The 21251-nt window shown below is 46.7% G+C and overlaps 1 protein-coding gene across 1 annotated transcript in view; it reads left to right on the plus strand.

Moving 5' to 3' along the window:
* The window catches only part of SNX1 (sorting nexin 1), a 41408-nt gene extending 20431 nt beyond the window's left edge, over nt 1–20977 (plus strand). Inside the window, exons 2-15 of the mRNA XM_024213760.2 lie at nt 248–350; nt 1577–1713; nt 3585–3651; nt 4851–4894; nt 7781–7922; nt 8699–8777; nt 10055–10130; nt 13789–13902; nt 14110–14203; nt 15014–15219; nt 17899–18042; nt 19093–19173; nt 19879–19950; nt 20542–20977. Coding sequence (XP_024069528.1) covers nt 248–350; nt 1577–1713; nt 3585–3651; nt 4851–4894; nt 7781–7922; nt 8699–8777; nt 10055–10130; nt 13789–13902; nt 14110–14203; nt 15014–15219; nt 17899–18042; nt 19093–19173; nt 19879–19950; nt 20542–20592 — 1410 coding nt within the window. The 3' untranslated portion in view covers nt 20593–20977. The remainder of the gene's footprint in view (nt 1–247; nt 351–1576; nt 1714–3584; nt 3652–4850; nt 4895–7780; nt 7923–8698; nt 8778–10054; nt 10131–13788; nt 13903–14109; nt 14204–15013; nt 15220–17898; nt 18043–19092; nt 19174–19878; nt 19951–20541) is intronic.
* Nucleotides 20978–21251: the final 274 nt, after the last annotated feature.

Raw genomic sequence — 21251 nt, forward strand, 5'->3', positions numbered from 1 at the left:
TCTCCCTGGGCTTTCCACCTCCATTGCACTGAGCTCCTTTCTGCAGCCTTGCACTCCAGGCTTGCCCCATTCCTTGCCTCTTGACCATGGCATCCCCCTGACCACAGTGCCCGGGGCAGTCACCCATGCATAAGGCCAGCCCTGGTTGGGGGAGGTTTGGTTGGGAACTGGAACAGTCCTCTTATTGGCAGGTATAAGTGATCTGTGCAACTCATGATGTCCACACTGACTGCCACTCTGCTTTCAGAGCAAGCCCCAGTCACCCAAGAGGGAATCTCCTCTCCCATTGAATAGCAGCTTCAAAGAAAATGGGGTTCGTGTGGAACAAGATGATCAGGACCTATTTGCAGGTAGGCTTCCCTGCACTGTGTGTAAAACAACTCAAGCTTTTTCCAAGTAGGGTGAGAGGCAACTGCAGCCACTAGATAAGAGCTAAAAGCTGCAGGAGGCTTGTCATTACTTGTGTTTAAGTACCCAGTGGAGGAGGGGATCTGTGGTAAGGGTGGCACCTGCCCCTTCCATGCATCTGCTTATGTTCCTTTGAAAATAGAAGCAGTAACAAGCTCTCCTGGCCTCTCTGGGAAAGCTGGGTAAGGGTTTCCTTAGCACTACCTTAAAGGGGCAGCTCTAAATTGCAGTGGGAAAACTACTTGCCTGTGGCAACTGCCTGGAGACGCCTAAACGCCAAACTCTAAAGAATGTAAGCATTGTGATCGGCTGCAGTGTGCTTCTGGAATGTGCAGGTAGCATCTGGAGCTTAGAGTTCCCAACCAGCTGTGGAGTGAAAGTAACACATGGGTCAGTTTAAACTGTTGCTGTTCAGAATCCTATGACTGTCAGTGACACGGACAGTACAGCTATTTGTAGACTTCCCAAGCAGTCACGATGGCACTAGAGCGGCTCACTGGGGAGGAAGCCAAAAGTGACAGAGGTCCTCAGCTCCTTGCAGCAGCCAGGAGGCTGAAAAGACTACACGAAGCACTTCCACTCTCCAGTGGCCAGCATAAGGGCTCCAGACTGCACAGAAGAGTGCACCAAAGCAGTCTCCATGGAGAGCATCCTGGGAGGAATCGCAGAACTATTGCTCTACGAGTAGCAGGGAATTAACTCCTGCCAAGGAGGGTGCCAGGAGCAGGTGCCATTCAAGGATCTATTACACTGTTCCAGCTGCTCTTGCTATTCTCCCCACCCCCCCTCCCCCCAATGTACAGCCAAGCAGAGCGGAGTAAGGCGTAGCATAAGGTAAGAACTGGTGCCCTGGCCAGTACGAGCAGAAAAGAGCTGTTCACTGGGACGATGGCTTGGTCACACTCTAAAAAGTGTGTGAGGGGATTAAAAACTCCATAAAGTGATAGCACTACTGGAAGCCGAAGCCAAGCACTAGGCATATAGGCGTTCAGGGGAAACTTCCTCCAAGGTGAACACTCTGTCAAATACCTATATGTGTAAATTCTTGAGAGTGGGGAGTATAATACTGCCCAGAACAAGAGCTCTACTAGTTTCTCTGGAACCAGGTGACTGTCAGATTAGAAAAGCTGCTGACTCTCCCTTGGTGGTGACCCTTGTGCCTTTACAGATGCCACGGTGGAGCTATCTCTGGACAGTACACAAAACAACCAGAAGAAGGAACCAGCCAGAATGTCCAGCCCTGCCCCGCCTCTAGAAGTAGCAGCAAGTTCCTCTTCCAAACACCAGCCAAAGAGCTATGAGGAGGTGAGAATTGCTACTTCCATGCTGGTTGCCTTATGTCCAATTCACCTCTGCCAGTCTGGAACTGGCATCAGAAGGTGTAGTGGTCTGCATGTGATCAAAGGGTAAAATGTCAGGGGCACCCCCACAAGACTGGTTAACTTCAAGGGGGTTCAGAGTCCCTTGAACTTAATTATCCTCGCCCTGTGAGATGGCAACTCCTGCTAGTTGAGAGCAGGACATTGCTAAAAGCTTCTGCCAGGGTGGAATGTGGCGGCCACTTGAGGGACAAAGATCAGCATGAGTGAGTGACCAAGCTGTTGCCCATTGTGGACATGCAGTGCTGCTGTCAGATGACCACTTCCAATGCTGCGATACTGGCTGAATACAAAGTTGCTTGTAATGGTGTCACATAGATTTCACTATCATCCCTTCATGGGGCACCTCCACAGGTGTCAGGCCTCAGGCCTTTACCTCGTCTAGGTGCAATTCTGCAATTTGTGTACTCTGCTAGGGACCTGGGTTACAGCCCCTGGTACCAACTGTGATTGATTCAGCTGGGATAGGACCTGCCTGAGTTCCTCTTTGCAAGCCTGCGTCAGCATATATTTGCATACAGACCGAAATCACTTCTCAAAACAGCATGACTTAATTTGCCAAAACGGTTATACAGTGCTTAGAGGTGGCTTTAAAGTAACAGACCTGCATGCATATTCCCAGGGCAGACAGTATAATCGCTTGTTTCCACTAGCTATTTGCCTTCCCATCCAGAAGAATGAGCTGCTTTTTTCTTTATTGTAAAAGTCTGTCTCCCTGTAAGCTAGCTTTAACATTGGGTCCTTATGTCTAGTGTGTAGGCTGGGCTCTCTCTGATCCTGTCTCAGCAGCGAGGGTATGGTTATAAATAAAGGCCAAATGAAGTAACTCTGCAGTGCTGTGTGGGAGAAGACTTGAATTTGGGCAGAGGACCCATCTTCCTCCAGAGGTGTTGCTTTGTGTTCAATGCCTCCTATTTTCCCCTGCACACACCTGGCCAACCACAGACCTGCACTGATGGGTTCCAGCTGAGGACTGATCTCTCTGGCAGGATATGTGCAGTACCAGGGTCTCTAGTGGGAGAGCCCTTTAGCCAGGGGAAGGGGTCTCTGAATCTCAAGTGCCACTTCAGTGTTACCCTCTTTACCTAAAGCAGTGCAGTATAGCTGGAGATGCTGCTCATTGAACCAATCAGTGGCCTCCTTTCACATTTTAGACTGAAGCGCACTGAGGACTAGTTTTGCAGCCTTGCTCCATCCAGCCACTTGTGTGCTGCTCCTGTGACATAAAGGTGTTATGGTGGTTTAAGCAGCTGCCTGAAGATTCCTGTGGGGCAATCCACAGGTGGCAGACCTGGTGTAGTTGGCTCTGTTCCATCCTCTATCCCAGCCTGTGTGGTAGGGGATATGGTGGAAGTGCCACTCCAGTCTAGTTATCCCAGGTTGCCATACTGGTTCTTGGGGGGCCATACACAGCCAGGTGCAATGTAATACAGCCTTGAGGCTACTCTATCACACTTTCCCACAAGGTCAGAGGAATGAAATGGTGTCAAAACTGCCTTTGGTTCCTGGATCTCATGCTGGGCACAATTTGGGTGGATCAGAGAAGTGAGATGAACTGTAGGAAACTGCATTTGATGTGGCTTTGCATTTCTGGGAACAGTCTTGAGGTCCAGCACTACGCCCCTGTCTGTGCTGTGTGAGACACAACAGCTCAGCCCTGCCCTGAGGAACTTGTAATCTAAACACCAGATAAGCACATGTCTGAATATGTAATGATTTGGCATGGTTTGAGGCAGGCTGAAACCTTGACCTTGGATTGTACTGACTTGCTATATGTACTCTCCTCTTCCTAAACAGCTGGAGGAAGAGGAACAGGAGGACAAGTTTGAGCTGACTGTGGGAGTGAGTGACCCAGAAAAAATTGGTGAGTCTGTGTACAATGTATAGTGTGCATGGAGGTAAAGTGGAGTCTAGAAGTGGCGCTTAGCAGGATGTAATGCAGCCAGTCCACTATCTTCCCTCCTGAATACACAGCCAAGTCCTGCTTCTATCCATTCCCAAAATGTCAATCTCTTCAGTTTGCTTTCTTGCTGGTGGCTGGTTCTGGAGACTCCTCTGTACCCACCAACTTGAACTTTTAGTAAATGCATTGCCCTCAATGGCTGATAGCCTGACCTAACAGCAGCATATCTTCTACCTTTATTGTAAAGAGGGAGGATGCCTGCCTGCCTACCTAAAGATGGCTACTGAGAGAGCTCTCCACTAGAGAGACTGATAGTTCAGGGCACATAAGGACTAAAACACCAAAGGTAGCAATGGCAGAGTCTGTAGTGCCCACATGGCACCAAAAGTATGGTTCTGAGAACCAGCATCAAGCCTGACAGCACCCTGATCTTGGCCAGCACAGTGGCCGCCTGCTTTGGTGGTTTTTTTCTGTTGGAATCAGTACCTCAGGTATCCACTAAACTGGCTAGGTCAGGTGTCTGGACACAGATCTTGACCCATTCACCAATCAAAGGCATCTCTAAAGCAATTACTGCTATAAAAAGGAAGGGTGTGGAAGCATTTCCCTGCAGCTGGAGAACACGGTAGATAGCCCCTTAGTTTGCCTAGAAGAAAGGGAAGTGTCTGCTTTGTTTTAATACTCTGGCTATGATGGAGGCTCTGAAAAGGCAAATCACATGTAGCTAAGGGGTAGGTTAGCATCTAGCTTCCTTCTAAATAGGTTGCCTCCTGTTCCATACAGCCACTGAATTGTTCACCCTTAAACAGATGTGTGGGACTAGCCCAAATGCTGGCAGTGCAACAAATGATTAATTGTAAGTGTGTCCAGCTCACTTCTTTAGGAAGTACAAAGAGGGCTCTGCAGCATCAAGCAGCCAGATCTGTTAACTGGCAGGAATCCAGCAGCTTCTATAATGTGAGCTGCAGCATGCCTTTGGGCACATACTGTCAGTGGGCAAACTGAGCCCACGAGCTGTCCAGAAGTTCTAAATGCAGCAGGTTGGAGCACGCCATCCCCTGCTTCAGAAAGCGGCTAGCATATATGCCAAGCATCAGTAGGAAATAAGATGTAGATTGTCTGGAGAACTAATATTTTTTGCTTTCTTGGCTTTTCTGTAGGGGATGGCATGAATGCATACGTAGCCTACAAAGTCTCAACACAGGTACGTCTAATGAGGGAAGAAGCCCCTATCCTCCACTGGGATTTCACAAACACTTTCTTCACTCTGCAATTGCTGAGATAGTGTAAGGTAGAATCTTGGACTATTTCCCTACAAAATGTGAAGTCTTCAGCAATCTCCTTCATAGGTCAGACTTCTTCTGCTTTGCATGTTGTCCACAAACAGCTGTAGCTCCTTCTTTAACCCCTTAGTAGCCTGGCAAAACAATGTACTGAAGACCTAAATCCTAACTGAGTCAGTTTCTGCGAGCTCTCTAGGGCTGACTCCTTATTCCCTTTTTGCACAATGAAGGATCAGTCTAGCTACTGTTTGTTCTCCTCTATAAAGCTACACAATGTCTCTCCAGTGAAATCTCTCCTGACATAAGATTGTCAGGCACCAGCTCCATGCAGAATAATAAGGGGGCTTTACTGTTACTTGGCAGGAAGCCAGTACCAAGAGCCTGTTGGGAATGAGTTCTGGCCACAACCCCATCTAAATATTCTCTCCTTTAAAGAGGCTGTGAAACCCAAGCTAGGCATGTTTAAAACCCCTCTTCCCCCAGCCCTGCCAGCAACCGCCATAAGCTAATAGGAGTTGTACCTGGCCTGTAAAGGGATAGGAGCTCTTCATTCCTGGCAGCATTCTCTCCCTCCATGGTGTTTTGTGGCACAGTAGGTGGTTTTCCCTCAGTCAGCCATGACCCAATGGCTCAGTTTGTTACGAGGGAACCTTACAGGCTGGGGTTGCTACTTCTGGATGATATACAAAACTCCGGCTCTGCTCACTTGACACTGAAGAGCCACTGCCCTTTCCCTGTTCCTGTAAAGGTGTGAAGAGTACTAACAACTCCAGGTTAGTTAACCACACACACTGCCAAAAATCTCTGGCTCCAGAACCTTAACTTCCTGTCCTTCCTGAAACTGCTGTGGGGCTGCTGCATGCTTCGCAGAAATGAATGAGTCCCTGCCCCAAAGTTCACTACCTAATATCACTCATGAGAAGTGACTGTCCTAAACAAGTCCTGGGGGAATAGGGGAGCAGCAATGAATGGTGTATTGTCTTGGACACATGTTCCTACTTCCCTTTTGTGGTTTTAAAAACTGGAAGAATGACTTAAAACGAACAGGCCAGCTATGCACTGGTTATATCACAGTAGCTTCAGACAGGCTATTGCCCAAGCTTGCCATCCCAGCTGAATTACTGTCACCTCTCAATTATTACCTTCTCCACATAGTTATCCTAGCCAAGCCTTCAGGCTTGTGCTATATATAATGACATCTGTTTTTGAGGAATGGCATGACGGTATCTTTCTGCAATTCTGTGGCAGAGATCTGTGACCATGGGCAGACTGCAGTCTTGTTCTCATAGACTCATAGACTTTAAGGTCAGAAGGGACCATTATGGTCATCTAGTCATCTATTTGTTACACTGAAATAACTGTCCTCTTGCTGACTGATGGGAGTGGGAGGAGAGATGACTTCCTGTCCTGAGTGCAGTGCCTCTTCCCAAACTGAACACGCCCACTTCTTGTCTTTATAGCCAAGGCTAGTAAAATACATCACAAATTGTAGTGACGCTGGTGACATTTGCATCATCCCCATCTGTAAGGGGATTTTATGCTCTGGTAGCACTAGTAACTTGCTATTGCTCAGTTAACTACCTAAAAGCTATTGTTGTGTGGTGCCTGCTCTTTAAAGAGAAGGTACCACATGAGAAATAGTTAGAAATAGTCTGGCAAAGTTCATTGGGAGTGGAGATGAGTCTGGGGATAGTGATTGGTGAACAGTAATACTTGGTGGTGTCCAGAGATCCCATAATTCTAGATGCTCTACAGAGGTAGAGCCAGTCCCTGCTCCAAAGAGCTTTCAGTTGAAGACCAGCTGCATGTGTGATGGCAGCCATCTTGCATGGCACCAGAAGTCTCATGCTACAAACCTGAATCTCTACAGCTTGAGCTTCAGAGCCAGGCTTTCATACTGAGATGCTCATCTTCTGGATTTGGCACAAAGGGGACACAAATGCATGGATCAGTGGACGGACGGACTGGGACACACACACACACACACACACTCACACACAGAGAGAATGAGACAATAGATGTGATTACTGTATCTGTTACTCTAACACCACTTCATCTCTTCCGGGACCGACCGCACCGGCCCATGGGGCTCTCCCAAAGCATTGGGTCTGAAGTGGTCACCCCAAGTCGCCGTACACAGCTCTGCCCACAGGCTTACAATTCCATCTGTCTCAGCTGCTGCTGTTGAACACTGAAAGGCTGTTCTTATAGTAAAGAACTTGGCAAGTTGGCAGTCACTCTAACAAGGATTTGCTCAAAGCCATTCACCCTTCCTTGTACGTGACTGATTGAGGGATGACAGCAACACGACTCTCAAGCCCTCCATGTGTGCATCCCAACAGCTTGGTCTTACTGTTTCCATCTCCCTGGGTGTTACTTGTCCAGCTTTGTGAGCTCTCTGAGGAAATACTGAGCACATTTCTGAAGTGCTCTAAATGTCTCTAAAGGCTAACAGGAGCTCACTGGCAAAACTGTCGTGCCATGAAACTTAATACAGCTACAGAGCTATCCTGTCCTCAGATGGATCATCTAAATAGCAGTGTTAAGTGACTCTTCAGTAACAGTTTCTTTTCGGACTTGCTTGCCAAAATGAGCTAATGTAGCTTGAGTTTAAGTCTTGGTGGGTGGGGAATGCTGAAGGATAGGGGAGGCCACTCTAGGCTCTTGTAGGAGGAAAACTGTCCTTTCCTGGCTAAGACGCTCCGTGAGGGAAGGTGAAGTGCTAGCTGAACATCCAGTATAGGGGTTCTTGGCTAGATCAGCTGCACAGTATTTAGTCTTGTTTGACTCTTGTCTTTCTCCTGCAGACCAGTTTGCCAATGTTCAGGAGCAAGCAGTTCTCTGTGAAAAGGAGATTCAGTGACTTCTTGGGTCTGTATGAGAAGCTATCAGAGAAGCACTCTCAGAATGGATTCATAGTCCCACCACCTCCAGAAAAAAGCTTAATAGGTGAGGGTGATGTCCAGAAACTCTGCTGCCAGTCAATGCAATTGATTCTAATCCTGAGGTGAGCTGTTAGCTTTCCATGAATGTGCGCTAGTGCATTGGGTTTACTGGCAGGCATGTTCTCTCAAACTGCAAAACTGAGACAAATCCTGCAGAATATTAATAGGAAAACAAATCTTGAGTTTATAAGAGCATCTGCCACAGAATCTGGATTCTGAGTAATGATCATACAGCTTAAGGGGCAATCAGAACTGTCTCTGGTCAAGTACTGCACCTCAAATGTAAACTCTTAATAATCTGTCAGTAGCTTTTGAGAAGCTATTAATGAACAACTTCTGACAAACCTAAAATTTTCTCTTGGAGCAACTTGTGAACAGCGTAGCAAACACTGGAATAAATCACCTGATTATTCACATAGCTATAGTTTGTGTACACAGAGTTGGTAGTGTGTACCACATTACATACACTTGAACTTAGCAAGTCAGTGATGATGTTCTTTTCACTTCAGGATCCAGATCACTTACCCCCCTCTCGAATCCTGCACAGGCTTTGTTCCACCTCATTCCATGCATGTGGCTTCTCTCCTTTGTATCTGCTTATCTGGTAGCATCCCCTTGTCCCTTCCCAGCCTGGCTGCTGCTGGTACAGGATCCTCTTGCTGCCTCAGAGGAAAGCTGTTTCCGATCGATCTGCCATATTTGTTACCTTTACCTGAAGCCTCTGTCTGAAAGTACCTAGTGCTATTCAAATGAAGTAGTGTCTCCTGTCTGCCATTCCAGGAATGACCAAAGTGAAAGTTGGGAAAGAAGACTCCTCCTCTGCGGAATTCCTAGAGAAGAGACGGGCTGCTCTAGAAAGGTATGGGCCATTCCCTCTGAGACACTGCCCTCGGGACAGCCTGCCTCTTCTCAGTGTAGCTACCCCCAGTACAAGCAAAGAGATTCAGAGGGGAAGCCTTGAAGGAAGGGTCAGTGAGACGTCTCCTGAGTATGGGCGCAGGCTTGCAAAGCTCACTGACCTAAATGGGAATCGGCTCAAAGCTCTGCCTGGGTTTTTAAAACCTCATGAGATGACTACAGCAAGATGAGACCCCCATCACTTCAGCAAACTGTGTTCACCTCAGTTACAGGAGATCCTGTGTAGTACAGACAGGTTCTAGACCTCAAAGGGCACTAGTTCCAATGTAGGTTACGAAGTTTGTTTAAAAACAGAAATGGCTCTGCTCCAAAACCAAACCTAAAGTAGTAAATGAATGCCCAGCAGGCTTATAAACCGAGCAGGATTGGGGGTAGGGAACAATTCATTATGGAATTGTTCCATCTTCCTTGGTAGATGGCAGTGAAACTGGGGTGTTAGGCCTTGTCTGGATGGAGGGTTAGTGTGCAGATAGCTGGGCTGTAAATGTACAGTGTACTGCATGCTCACTGGCTGCATGAGCCTGCTACTATGCATTTAAAAACTCCCTAGTGCACTTTGAGCTACTCCCATTTGAAATGTTCCCTGAGGAGAGCGTCGTGTGCAGTAGCAGGGTCCACGCAGCCAGCTAGTGCTCAGCATTCTAGGCCGCTATAGATGTATAGCCCTGTTTGCCATGCACTAACTCTGTCTAGACAAACCCTTAACCTTACCAAAGGAGGCTTCTGATCTGTTAGTCACATGCAGACTGACTCCTAGAGTTCAGAACTGTGGTGCGGCACAATCTTCTGAAGCTTGGGAATATCGGGAACACCTGCCTTCAGAAGGACGTGATGGATTCTTTGAGTCCTTGAGTCAAGATTGGTCTCTCTAAATGTACTAGAACTCTACCACAATTTATAGGCTAGATGCAGGAATTATTTGATGAAATTCTGTGGGCTGACACACGAGTCAAGACTAGATTGTAATGGTCCCTTTTATATGTAATCTGTAAGGAACAGATCTCTGGGTGGGAACAGCTTGTTAGCCTACAGCTGGCTTGCTGGTCTGTCTTGATGGCTTAATTGCACTTTACCCGTTCTGTTATAACATGCTGTACTGATACTGTGCAGACTTCACTTCCTTGAGGCTTTTTATAACTGCTAGTAATGCTAGAGCTAAAGGAGGAAAGTCTGGATAGAACAAATGACTTGCTTGTTAATGTATTTTTCACTCTATAGGTACCTTCAGAGAATAGTCAACCATCCAACCATGCTGCAGGACCCTGATGTAAGGGAGTTCTTGGAAAAAGAAGAGGTTAGTATAGAGTGCGCATAAATACAGCTGCAGGTGTTCTGGAAGTGTAGGTAGACAACCTCAATACATGTCTTAAGAGGATTCAAATGAAACTACACACTTCAGGAATTAGTTTAACTTTTACTGTTAGGGTGTAACATTCTAAATCTTCCACTTGCGTGTCAAAGCTGTCGACATTTTGCCTTTTCACCTACTCCGCACAGATTTATAAGAGCTCTTCTCAACACATAGTAATTACAAGAATCAAATTCCTTTAACTTCTACCAAAACAAAGTGGGGATAAATGCCTAATCATGTGGTGAAATCACACATCTAGGACTTGGGAGACCAGACACTTCTGTCTGGCTGCCACTGACTGACCTTGAGCAAGTCATGCAGAGTCTCATTCAGAGGCTGATCTCTGAATGCTCTGCAGAGACCTTAGGGTGGCTAGTGCTGAGTTGTTGGAAAAGGGATGCCTTCATAAGATGGTAGGGTAGTCCTTGTTCTTTGAAAACATGCAGGCATGAGATCCAAGCTGCCCAGGTGTTGAGCTTCAGCTGGCTGCCCAGTGTTGGCCAAAGTCAAGTCAACAGGCTCACTAGTCTCAAATATGAAATGCTCAAAAGAAATCTGGGGTGGATGGGTGACTGTGACTCACTCAGCTTTACTGCCGTGTCTCTTGGATCGTAAGTCTTAAAGTTCTTTTCTAGTTAGTGACTCAGTGTTACTCTGGGGCTCCACACTTATTCCTGTATCATGTGCCCAATTCACAGCTAAATCTCTGCACCATCCCAGCAAACTTGCCCTGGTATTTGAGTCAAGCTGTGTTCTCTCCTTCTCAGAACAAGTGACTGTGCATTGTGCACTCACACTTTATAAAGGAGGGTGCACAAGTGTAACCAACTGATATAGTAAACGATGCCTGAGCAATAAAATCCAGCTCCGTATTGGCTGTTTTGGCCTTGTAGGGCCAATGGGAATAAACTTTTTTAAATTAAACAATGAGTCCACTCATGGAAGTAGAAGTATTCATAGTAGAACCACCTTCTCAGCTGTACACGACTGCATGTATAGTCCCCTTGATAAGATGATCTATGCCAGACTTTGAGCTGGTTTCTCAGACCTGAAGGAGCTCTGTGTAGCTGAAAAGCTTCTCTTGCCAACAGAAGTTGGTCCAGTAAAAGAAATTACCTCATCCACCTTATGTCTCTAATGTACTGCATACAACATATGCCAGACTCTGACTGAGTCATGAGCTCACTTCTGAGGGTGGGATTGACAGAGAGGTAACCTGGCCAATCAGCATGCAATTAGTTTAAATTTGATCTCCATTAAAATACTAAGTCTGAGTTTCAAATGAGCATGCCAGTCCTAGCAGGGTTTCCTAACGACACTCTGCAACATGCAAGGGGATTTAGCCTATGTTCTAAGATAGCAAAGCTCTTGTTTCTGGCACTGTGTAGACAGTAAATCTTCAAACATTGCCCTGAGGTGCCAAGTATGCCTCCTGGTTCTTGGAGATCCACTCCAGAGCTTTAAACTCTGAGTGACTTAGGAAGCAGCTTGAACTACAGAAAGCTATATAACCAGAAAACATCATAGCAAATGCCAATTCATACCTCTAAGCTACAGGCAACATGTGCCATTTAACTAGCCTTGGCCACTTATCCAGAACTAGTCTCCTGAAAGGGAACTGAGTCAGTGCACATCTATGAATCAGTAAACTCAGGGGTTGTACCGTACAACTGGAGAATTGCTAACATAGTTCCTATTTTTAAGAAAGGGGGGGAAAAAAGGTGATCCAAGTAACCATAGGCCTGTTAGTTTGACATCTGTAGTATGTAAGGTCTTGGAAAAAATTTTGAAGGAGAAAGTAGTTAAGGACATTGAGGTCAATGGTAATTGGGACAAAATACAACATGGTTTTACAAAAGGTAGATCGTGCCAAACCAACCTGATCTCCTTCTTTGAGACGGTAACAGATTTTTTTAGACAAAGGAAATGCAGTGGATCTAATTTACCTCTATTTCAGTAAGGCATTTTATATGGTTCCACATAGGGAATTATTAGCTAAATTGGAAAAGATGAGGATCAATATGAAAACTGAAAGGTGGATAAGGAACTGGTTAAAGGGGATACTACAACGGGTCATACTGAAAGGTGAACTGTCAGGCTGGAAGGAGGTTACTAATGGAGTTCCTCAGGGATCGGTTTTGGGACCAATCTTATTTTATCTTTTTATTACTGACCTTGGCACAAAAAGTGGGAATGCGCTAATAAAGTTTGCGGATGACACAAAGCTGGGAGGTATTGCTAATATAGAGAAGGACCAGGATATCATACAGGAAGATCTGGATGACCTTGTAAACTGGAATAATAGTAATAGGATGAAATATAATAGTGAAAAGTGCAAGGTCATGCATTTAGGGATTAATAACAAGAATTTTGGTTATAAATTGGGGACACATCAGTTGGAAGTAACAGAAGAGGAGAAGGACCTCGGAGTATTGGTTGATCACAGGATGACTCGGAGCTGCCAATGTGATATGGCCATTAAAAAAGCTAATGCGGTCTTGGGATGCATCAGGCGAGGTATTTCCAGTAAAGATAAGGAGGTGTTAGTACCGTTATACAAGGCACTGGTGAGACCTCATCTGGAATATTCTGTGCAGTTCCGGTCTCCCATGTTTAAGAAGGATGAATTCAAACTGGAACAGGTACAGAGAAGGGCTACTAGGATGATCCGAGGAATGGAAAACCTGTCTTATGAAAGGAGACTCAAAGAGCTTGGCTTGTTTAGCCTAACCAAAAGAAGGCTGAGGGGAGATATGAGTGCTCTTTATAAATATATCAGAGGGATAAATATCAGGGAGGGAGAGGAATTATTTAAGCTTAGTACCAATGTGGATACAAGATCAAATGGATATAAACTGAACATTAGGAAGTTTAGACTTGAAATTAGACGAAGGTTTCTAACCATCAGAGGAGTGAAGTTCTGGAACAGCCTTCCAAGGGGAGTAGTGGGGGCAAAAGACATATCTGGCTTCAAGACTAAGCTTGATAAGTTTATGGAGGGGATGGTATGATGGGATAGCCTAATTTGGGCAATTAATTGATCTTTGATTATTAGCAGGTAAATATGCCCAATGGTCTGTGATGGGATGTTAGATGGGGTGGGATCTGAGTTACTACAGAGAATTCTTTCCTGGGTGCTGGCTGGTGAGTCTTGCCCACATTCTCAGGGTTTAACTGATCGCCATATTTGGGGTCGGGAAGGAATTTTCCTCCAGGGCAGATTGGCAGAGGCCCTGGAGGTTTTTCACCTTCCTCTGCAGCGTGGGGCATGGGTCACTTGCTGGAGGATTCTCTGTACCTTGAGGTCTTTAAACCACGATTTGAGGACTTCAATAACTCGGGCATAGGTTAGGGATTTGGGTGGGTGAGATTCTGTGGCGTGCGTTGTGCAGGAGGTCAGACTAGATGATCATAATGATCCCTTCTGACCTTAAAGTCTATGAGTCTATCATCGCAATGATTATCATGAAGCCAGTCAATCTAACAGCACTCTTTTGCAGCATCTCTATTGTCCATGTGGTACTCTGATACACTAAGATCAAACTAACCAGCAATTCTGCCACTATAGCAAACAACCAAAGGGTTTTTGATCTCTCTACAGCTGCCCCGAGCAGTAGGCACCCAGACACTGAGTGGAGCAGGTATACTAAAGATGTTCAGCAAAGCTACTGATGCTGTCAGTAAAATGACCATCAAGATGAATGAATCAGACATCGTAAGTATTCAGTGGCATTTCTCCTTGGGCAGCCTCTGCTGTCCCCTTGACTTTGACACTATCCTTTGGGCTGTGGGGTCTAGGAGTGCCAAAGAGGGAAAACGGGTTGGCTAAGACCCAAATGTAACCTTGCAACCATTCATTCAGTTCTCATTCGTGCCATGAGAATGTGTGAACTCGCCTCAGTTGTGGATTTGTCCATTTCAGTGGTTTGAGGAGAAACTTCAGGAGGTGGAGTGTGAGGAGCAGCGCCTACGGAAGCTACATGCTGCTGTAGAAACACTAGTCAACCACAGGAAAGGTAACTGGTTTTCTGTCTCAATAGAACTTGCAGCTTGAACTATAGACTCTGCTGAGCTTTAACCTTGTGTGGGGGTTGAGATCTGCTCACCACTAGAACCTGCTCTGCACTATGGTGCTTCCCTCCTAGAGTTACCTTTGCTAATACCATGTCTGCAGTGGGTAGGAAAACAGAGCTGGAAGGGGTGGGAGAATACATCTGGCCTGTAAAATCTCCTGGTCGGGAGGCATGATTTGTAGCAGAGAAGGGGCAGAATCAGTAAGGTTAAATAGTTTCCTGATCTGGATTCAGAGGCTGCTGCAGTAATTGAATAAACTCCAATTCCAGCTTCCCCTGTGACTCCTAAGAAGCTGTTCATTCTGCTGCTTTTCATCGTGAGTTCTCTGAAAGACAACTATATGCAGTGGGGAGCAGCAATTTCACTATCTCTTCACATAGAAATATATAAAAACACATAGTGGCTGCCTGGGATCTGCATCTCTAGTGTGCCTGGCCTCCTACTTTATTTCTCTGCCAACTTATCCACTCTTCCTACTAGCTACAGGCACCTAGCCCTTCCCCCTCAAAGTCCCAAGAGGCAGTTGATTCCTGCTGTGGGATAACTGGCTCTTTTCAGTTGACCACGGGGTAGTCAGAAGGCAATTCTGTTGGTAACTAAATTAGAGCTAAGAAGCAACCTTTAGCCTTCTCTCCCCCACTCCTACTCTGTGGGCTAATCTTTCTAATTGGGTTGTCCCCTTATTGGCCACTGCTTGACTTTGAGTGCTCTGCAGTGAGCTGTATTTACACTCTTCTCATTCCATCCACTAGAGTTAGTACTGAACACAGCACAGTTTGCAAAGAGTTTGGCCATGCTAGGGAGTTCAGAAGACAACACAGCCCTGTCTCGGGCACTCTCCCAGCTGGCTGAGGTGGAAGAGAAGATAGAACAGCTGCACCAGGAACAGGCCAACAATGACTTCTTCCTCCTGGCTGAGCTCCTGAGTGACTACGTTCGCCTTCTCTCAGTTGTAAGGGTAAGCAATCCTCACATCCTGTCCATAGCAGGCAAACCTTTGGCATCTTGCCACAGGAGTAGAGCAGGGCTGGCCAGAACATGGCCCTTGGAGTTGGCACGAGCCAGAAAGTGGCCACTTTCATTTTTAATGTGGAGGTGCAGGCCCAGACTACGGGTTCCAGCATGATGTGCCAACAGCATGTAGGATCAAGATGCAGCATTGCATGCTGGGCCCTGTAGATGCACTATCTGAGCCTTGGTCTAGCTGCATTTCATACAGGGACCTATAGTCTGCTGTTGCTTTGTAGTACAGCTGAGGAAACTCTGTTCTACCTGAGCTAATATAAACCATGTGTAGCTCCCATAAAATTGTCACTATGGCCCTTGGCTGGGCAAGATGGGACAGGCCTGCTGTAAGCTTGTGCTGCATGAGCCAGATGTACTGACCTGGTAAATATTCTTCATGGGCCAAGCTTAGCTCTCCTAGAATTCTCCCCTCTGACCCATGTGGTCGGCCTCAGGATGCATTACAAATTGATACAAAGAACAAAGTCTCAGAGTAGCTGGGAGCCCAGGAAAGGGATTGGCTTCATTAGTCATCGGTACAGACCGTGGAGCCCAGGTGGTATCCGGGGCTCAGCTCGCTTTAAAGATTTCCTTTTCTTGCTGCTGTTCTAGATTTCTCACTTCCATTTATGTCATTTGTCCAATCTTTGCAAACTGTTGTAAATTGCTCCTTCCCGTCTCTCGCCTTGATGGTGTCATTCACTGCAAAGAAGTCCAGAGAGGAAGGCTGGCTTGGTGATTAGGGTGTTCGCCTGGAGCTTGGAAGACCTGGGTCCTAATCTGGGCTCTCTCACAGTATGAGACCCCTTACGCAAGACACTTAACATGTCTGGGCTGCAGTTCCATCTGTCAAATGGGGCTACAGTGCATACTTAGAAGGCAATTGTGGGGGATAAATACACACAAACTGAGCTGAGAATTCAGACACTACTGTCTGCATAAGTTCTTAAGATGTAGTCTGGGTTCTAACAGTGTTGTAGGGAAGATGTATTGACTTTCTGCTGGGGGAAATCCCCAGCAGGAGGGTCAGGGTTTCTACACCTTTGTTTCCCCCTAGGTTGTCTTTGTCCTTCAGTGTCTGAAATGCTCTTGGTCTTTTACCAAAGCCCAAGTAGATTGTCTCCTGTGTTCTGAAATGGATGCTCACCCCCACTCCTGACCAAAGTAGAGGAGGGTTATCTGTTCAGGCAGTTCTTGCAGATCCCCGATACCAAACATACCGCTAAAGCATATGGTCAACTTTTTCTAACCCAGGTTACAGATCAGTACCTGAATGGCCAGAGTTTGAAATGCTGATTTCCATAAATCCTACTGAAAACAATACAAGCTGCAGGTACTTGGCACCTTTGAAAATTAAGCATTTAACGCCAAGCACCTGGGTTTGAAAGTGCTGGCTGAGTCCTGGGACAGCTAATCTGAAGCCTGAAAGATACTGGGGCAAGGGGCCTGCAGGAAGGAATAGCCTGTTCCAGTCACTTACATGTGCCCTTGCTGCATGGGATTAGCATCTGCCTCTCATGATTGGCAGTGTCACTTGTGACTGGCAATGCTAATGGAAGAGCCACATTCTGAAAGGAGCATGTGTTCCTAGTCTCTGGAGCTGTGCTAGGCTTCTGGGAGCAAGGGCCACTACAAGCTCTCAAAAGTAGAGACTTGCTCAGCACTTCTTTCTCTGGGTAGCATTTGTAACCGCACAGCAGACATCTGTTGAGCAGGTAGCATCCAGTTACCTTGTTCTCGCAGCCTCCTTTTCCACTATACAAGACTTGTGCTGTGCAGCAGATTCAGGCCTGCTCAATTGCCTTGCTCAGTTTGCAAAGTGATTCTAATTTCCTAACTGGGGGTAATGGGGGAGAAACGGGGACTCTGAAAAGCTTTCTTCATTGCAGCATCATCCTTCAGATCCATGACCTGTCCTGGCCCATTCATGTGAACTGGTCTCTCCCTACCTTAACAGACCAGTTGATGTGGCCTTTGGATTTTCCAATCCCAAAGGGGGCAAGATTTGGGTTGCCTGGAGCACAAGGAGTCTCTGGCCTTACCATGCCGTATGCTGGCTCCTCCAGTCTGAAACTCCAAGTTATAGAACTCTGAAGGAGCAGGTTCCACCTGTTGAAATTCTGCAACATGTAGCCTGTCTTCAATTCAGAGACTCTTCAAAAGGAAGGTTTCCAGATCTTGTCAAGAGACAAAGGTGCTCTACTGCCTTGAAATGCACCCCGATAGCTCCAGAGAGGAGACAGTAAATGACCCAGCTCAAATGATTCTCTTGGGATTACTATCTCAAAAGTAGCTTGGTGGGTGACCGTCACTGGAGCAGGAAGGAAGGTCATGTTCTGAGACTCCTGGAAGTCAGTTAGTTACAGGTATTGTAAACTGTGCACTGGCCCATCCCAGAGCCAGGGGGCAGTGTCCTATGAGACACAGAGCAATGAAACGCTCCTAGCAGAGGCTGGAGCAGGTCAGTGGAGGGGACTGGCACAATAGCTTTGTTTCACTGTCTAATACAGCCCCCCTTGACTGCATAACAAACCTCTTGTAATGCTGTGACCGTCCCCTTATGCAGATGCACTGAATGTAGCTGTGAGGGCAAACTGCTGGTCTAATATTCTATCTGCTCCGGCACTGGCAGGGTGCCTTTGACCAGCGCATGAAGACCTGGCAGCGTTGGCAGGATGCCCAGACCATGTTGCAGAAGAAGCGGGAGACTGAGGCCAGGCTGCTATGGGCCAACAAACCTGACAAGCTACAGCAGGCCAAAGAGGAGATCTCTGAGGTGAGGAACTCTTGGGGGGATGGGGAGGCAAGCTGCCTCAAACCAGGGCACCAGCTAAGCAGGCCTTGGTGTAATGTCTCATTGTGCTGTGCAATTGCCTTGGTTTGGCTGCCAAACCAGTGCCGTGACCCTTCCCTTCTGCACACCATCCCAGCAAGCCCAGTTACCAAGTAGCACTGCACAGGAACTATAAATAAAAGGTCAGAGCCACTTCTCTAGACCAGGCAATGGCTCTGCTTCCACCCCAGTGGTGAGTTGTGTGTCCTGAGCCTAGGACAGGGGTGGCCAAACTGTGGCTCACCAGCAACACGTGGCTTTTACTGATAAAGTGTGGCTTGCAGAGCCCCGCTTCCCTGTTTTCCACCTACCAGATGTGGGAGGGGGAACTTGGGACCTCTGCCTGGCAGTGGGATAGTGGCTTCTGCCTAGTGGGAAGGCGGGGGTGGTGTCTCGGTGTGCCCCAGCTTTTGAACTTCTGAAGATTGTCGTATATGGCTCAGAGGTCAGTAAGTTTGGTCATCCCTGGCCTAGGAGATAGGATGCCCTATTAATGGAAGGGATGGGTTTCTGGCTAGTGACAAGAATTTTGCCCCTCTTTGTGCAAGACCCAAGCCTGGTTTAAACACAGGCCTGTCAGTGCAAGGCTCTATAGGGGGAGATCTTCTCTCTGTCCTCAGTGGGACCTTTCAGTGTATGTGACCTAGCTCTGTCTTCCTCCAGCTTGATGGCGTGGCGGTAATCCAACAAGAGTTGAATGACATGGGGCTGGGGATGCAGCTGGCTGTATAGTGGTAATGAGGGGACCTGATGGGTGTGCAACCTGGGAAGCTCAGCTGTAATAGCCCAGCAAGAGCCAGATTGTTCCCCACTGAGGGGAGATGGTGAAGTCAGCAGGGAATCTCCCCTGAGGTTATCTGCAGGGAGTTGTAGGTGGCACTAAGCAGCTCAGTGCAGTGGATGTATTGGAAGAGGTGGTGACTGTGTAATCCAAATGGAATCTGCCCTGCCCTGGGAGTTGAAGAAATAACATGACCTGTCAACTCTTTGCAGTGGGAGTCTCGTGTGACACAGTACGAAAGGGATTTCGAGCGGATTTCTGCCGTGGTCCGCAAGGAAGTGATACGGTTTGAGGTACAGTGGATCCCAGTCCTTCCTGCAGCATGCGCATAACGAAACCTGGCAACTTGCTCCCATCTTGCATTCCCGTCTGCCTTCAGATGGGCATTATGCTCTGCCCTAGCCACTGATACTGAGATGTCGAACAGTGGGGTGGGTAGGAGGGAATTCTCCCAAGACCTTCCCTGCTCCTCCCAGATGGTGTCCTCTGGATTCAGTGAGGACTATAAAACTGCCCAATCCAGCCTGATTGGGCAAAAATAAACTTCTACTTCACTCATCTCTCCCTCTCTCACCCGGCCCCTCCAATGGGTAACATGCACAGAACTCTGGTCTCTGCACTGCTCCAGTGTCCATGGACACACAGGACAAATGGTGCACTCCAGTAGCAAGTATCCCAGCAACTTATTGCAGGCAACTTCAGGTAGCTCCTTCAGGCCACTGACAGGAGTGCTGACATATCTTCCCAGCTGCTTCTAATCCAATTAATCTGTAGCCAGCAGCCAAGATCTTAAACTGCATTTTGGTCCTATGGCAGCTTTATTAGCTGTTTGTTTTGTATAGAATGTGCATGATATAACCACTAGGTGGTCAAATTAAGAATCCTAAATGAAAACTTTAAGCAAAATCCTCTTCGCAGCTCTTCTTGAGTCTTGCCTGTTCCAGCTGGAGATGAACCACACTGTAGGTATGAGGCTGAATTAATGTCTTCTCTTGCAGAAAGAGAAATCAAAGGACTTCAGAAACCATGTGACTAAATACCTTGAGACACTCTTAAACTCACAGCAGCAGGTGAGAATCCCTGACCAGCAGCTCATAAATCCCTCAACTGGTTTATTCCTGACTTCAACAAGTCCAGTTGAATGTAGGAGGCTGTGTATTGGGTTACACCTGGCAAAGTAAAGCCTAGCTCTGAAAACCTGCACTAAAGACTCATATAGTACATGCAGAATGCAGCGTTGGCTGCCCTGGCAAGCCAGAGACCTACCCAGCCCCAGTGTGTCTGGAGAAGTGATGATGAATGGTGTCTGTTTGTTTTGAATAACCATGTCCCATCAGAGGCTAAGCTAAACCTGGAAACTTGTATCCCATAGTGATGGTACAAGCAGCAGGAAAAGGAGTAGTTAAGCATGGCTACTTAATAACAAGCCATCAATATAGCCAGAGGTCTACCTGGGTCAGTCAAAATGAGCAAGGGTCAGTGGGCTTCCACTAGACCACTATGTACAAATTCCTCTATAGACAGTATAGTTGTTCCCATGTTGTAGAAGGAACAGGCCTTTTTCCTTAAAGCACTAGACTTCAATTGGGAACTTGTCTTGGCAGATGACTGGCAGCTTGCTTGCTGACTGCTTGTCTTTTGTCTCCTTGTGGTCTCTGCAGCTGGTGAAGTACTGGGAGGCGTTCTTACCTGAAGCGAAGGCCATCTCATAACCAGACCAAGCAAACCAGAACACACCTGAACTTACTCTGCCTTTTTATACACTATACCTCTTTGTCTTTTATGGACCAACCCTAACTGAATGCATCCTGCAGAGCCGTTAGAGATTTAACCCCCAAATGAGCAGCGGCCCGGACAGTAACTCTTCTAATTGTATTTTTGATTTAGCTTCATATATATATTTTCTTAATGGAGAGACTAGTTTCCTGCTTTCAGCCAAGACCTACAGTACATGGTGTGTGGGGAGGGGGTTAATGATATCATGTGTATATAAATAAAATGTATATTTTTCAGGCTGGGCTCTAGGACCTGGGAATAATGGCTTTCTGTTACTCCTGCAGTGCCATGAAGATTATGTAATAAAATATTTAAAAATCAGGGCAAACCAGCTAATTCTTGTCTCTTCTGAGTAGGTGCCACGTGGGTGGGGGGGGGTCTTGTCAAACCAAGCTAAAGTTTATCACAAGATGGTTTTTATTTTGGGTATATTGTGGGAAGCTGGAAACCAGTTTCTCAATTAAAACAAACACTGGAAGATCTGGAGTGGAAATTAGTTAGAATATCACTTCAAACTCTCCCTCCCTGGGCTAGCAACAGATGTTAGACTTTTAACTGTCAGTAGGATAACTGACTTTCTGTCTCACCTTCTAAC

The sequence above is a fragment of the Terrapene carolina genome, unplaced genomic scaffold (genome assembly GCF_002925995.2).
Source record: "Terrapene carolina triunguis isolate 2854851 unplaced genomic scaffold, T_m_triunguis-2.0 Scaffold67, whole genome shotgun sequence".
Lineage (NCBI taxonomy): Eukaryota > Metazoa > Chordata > Testudines > Emydidae > Terrapene > Terrapene triunguis.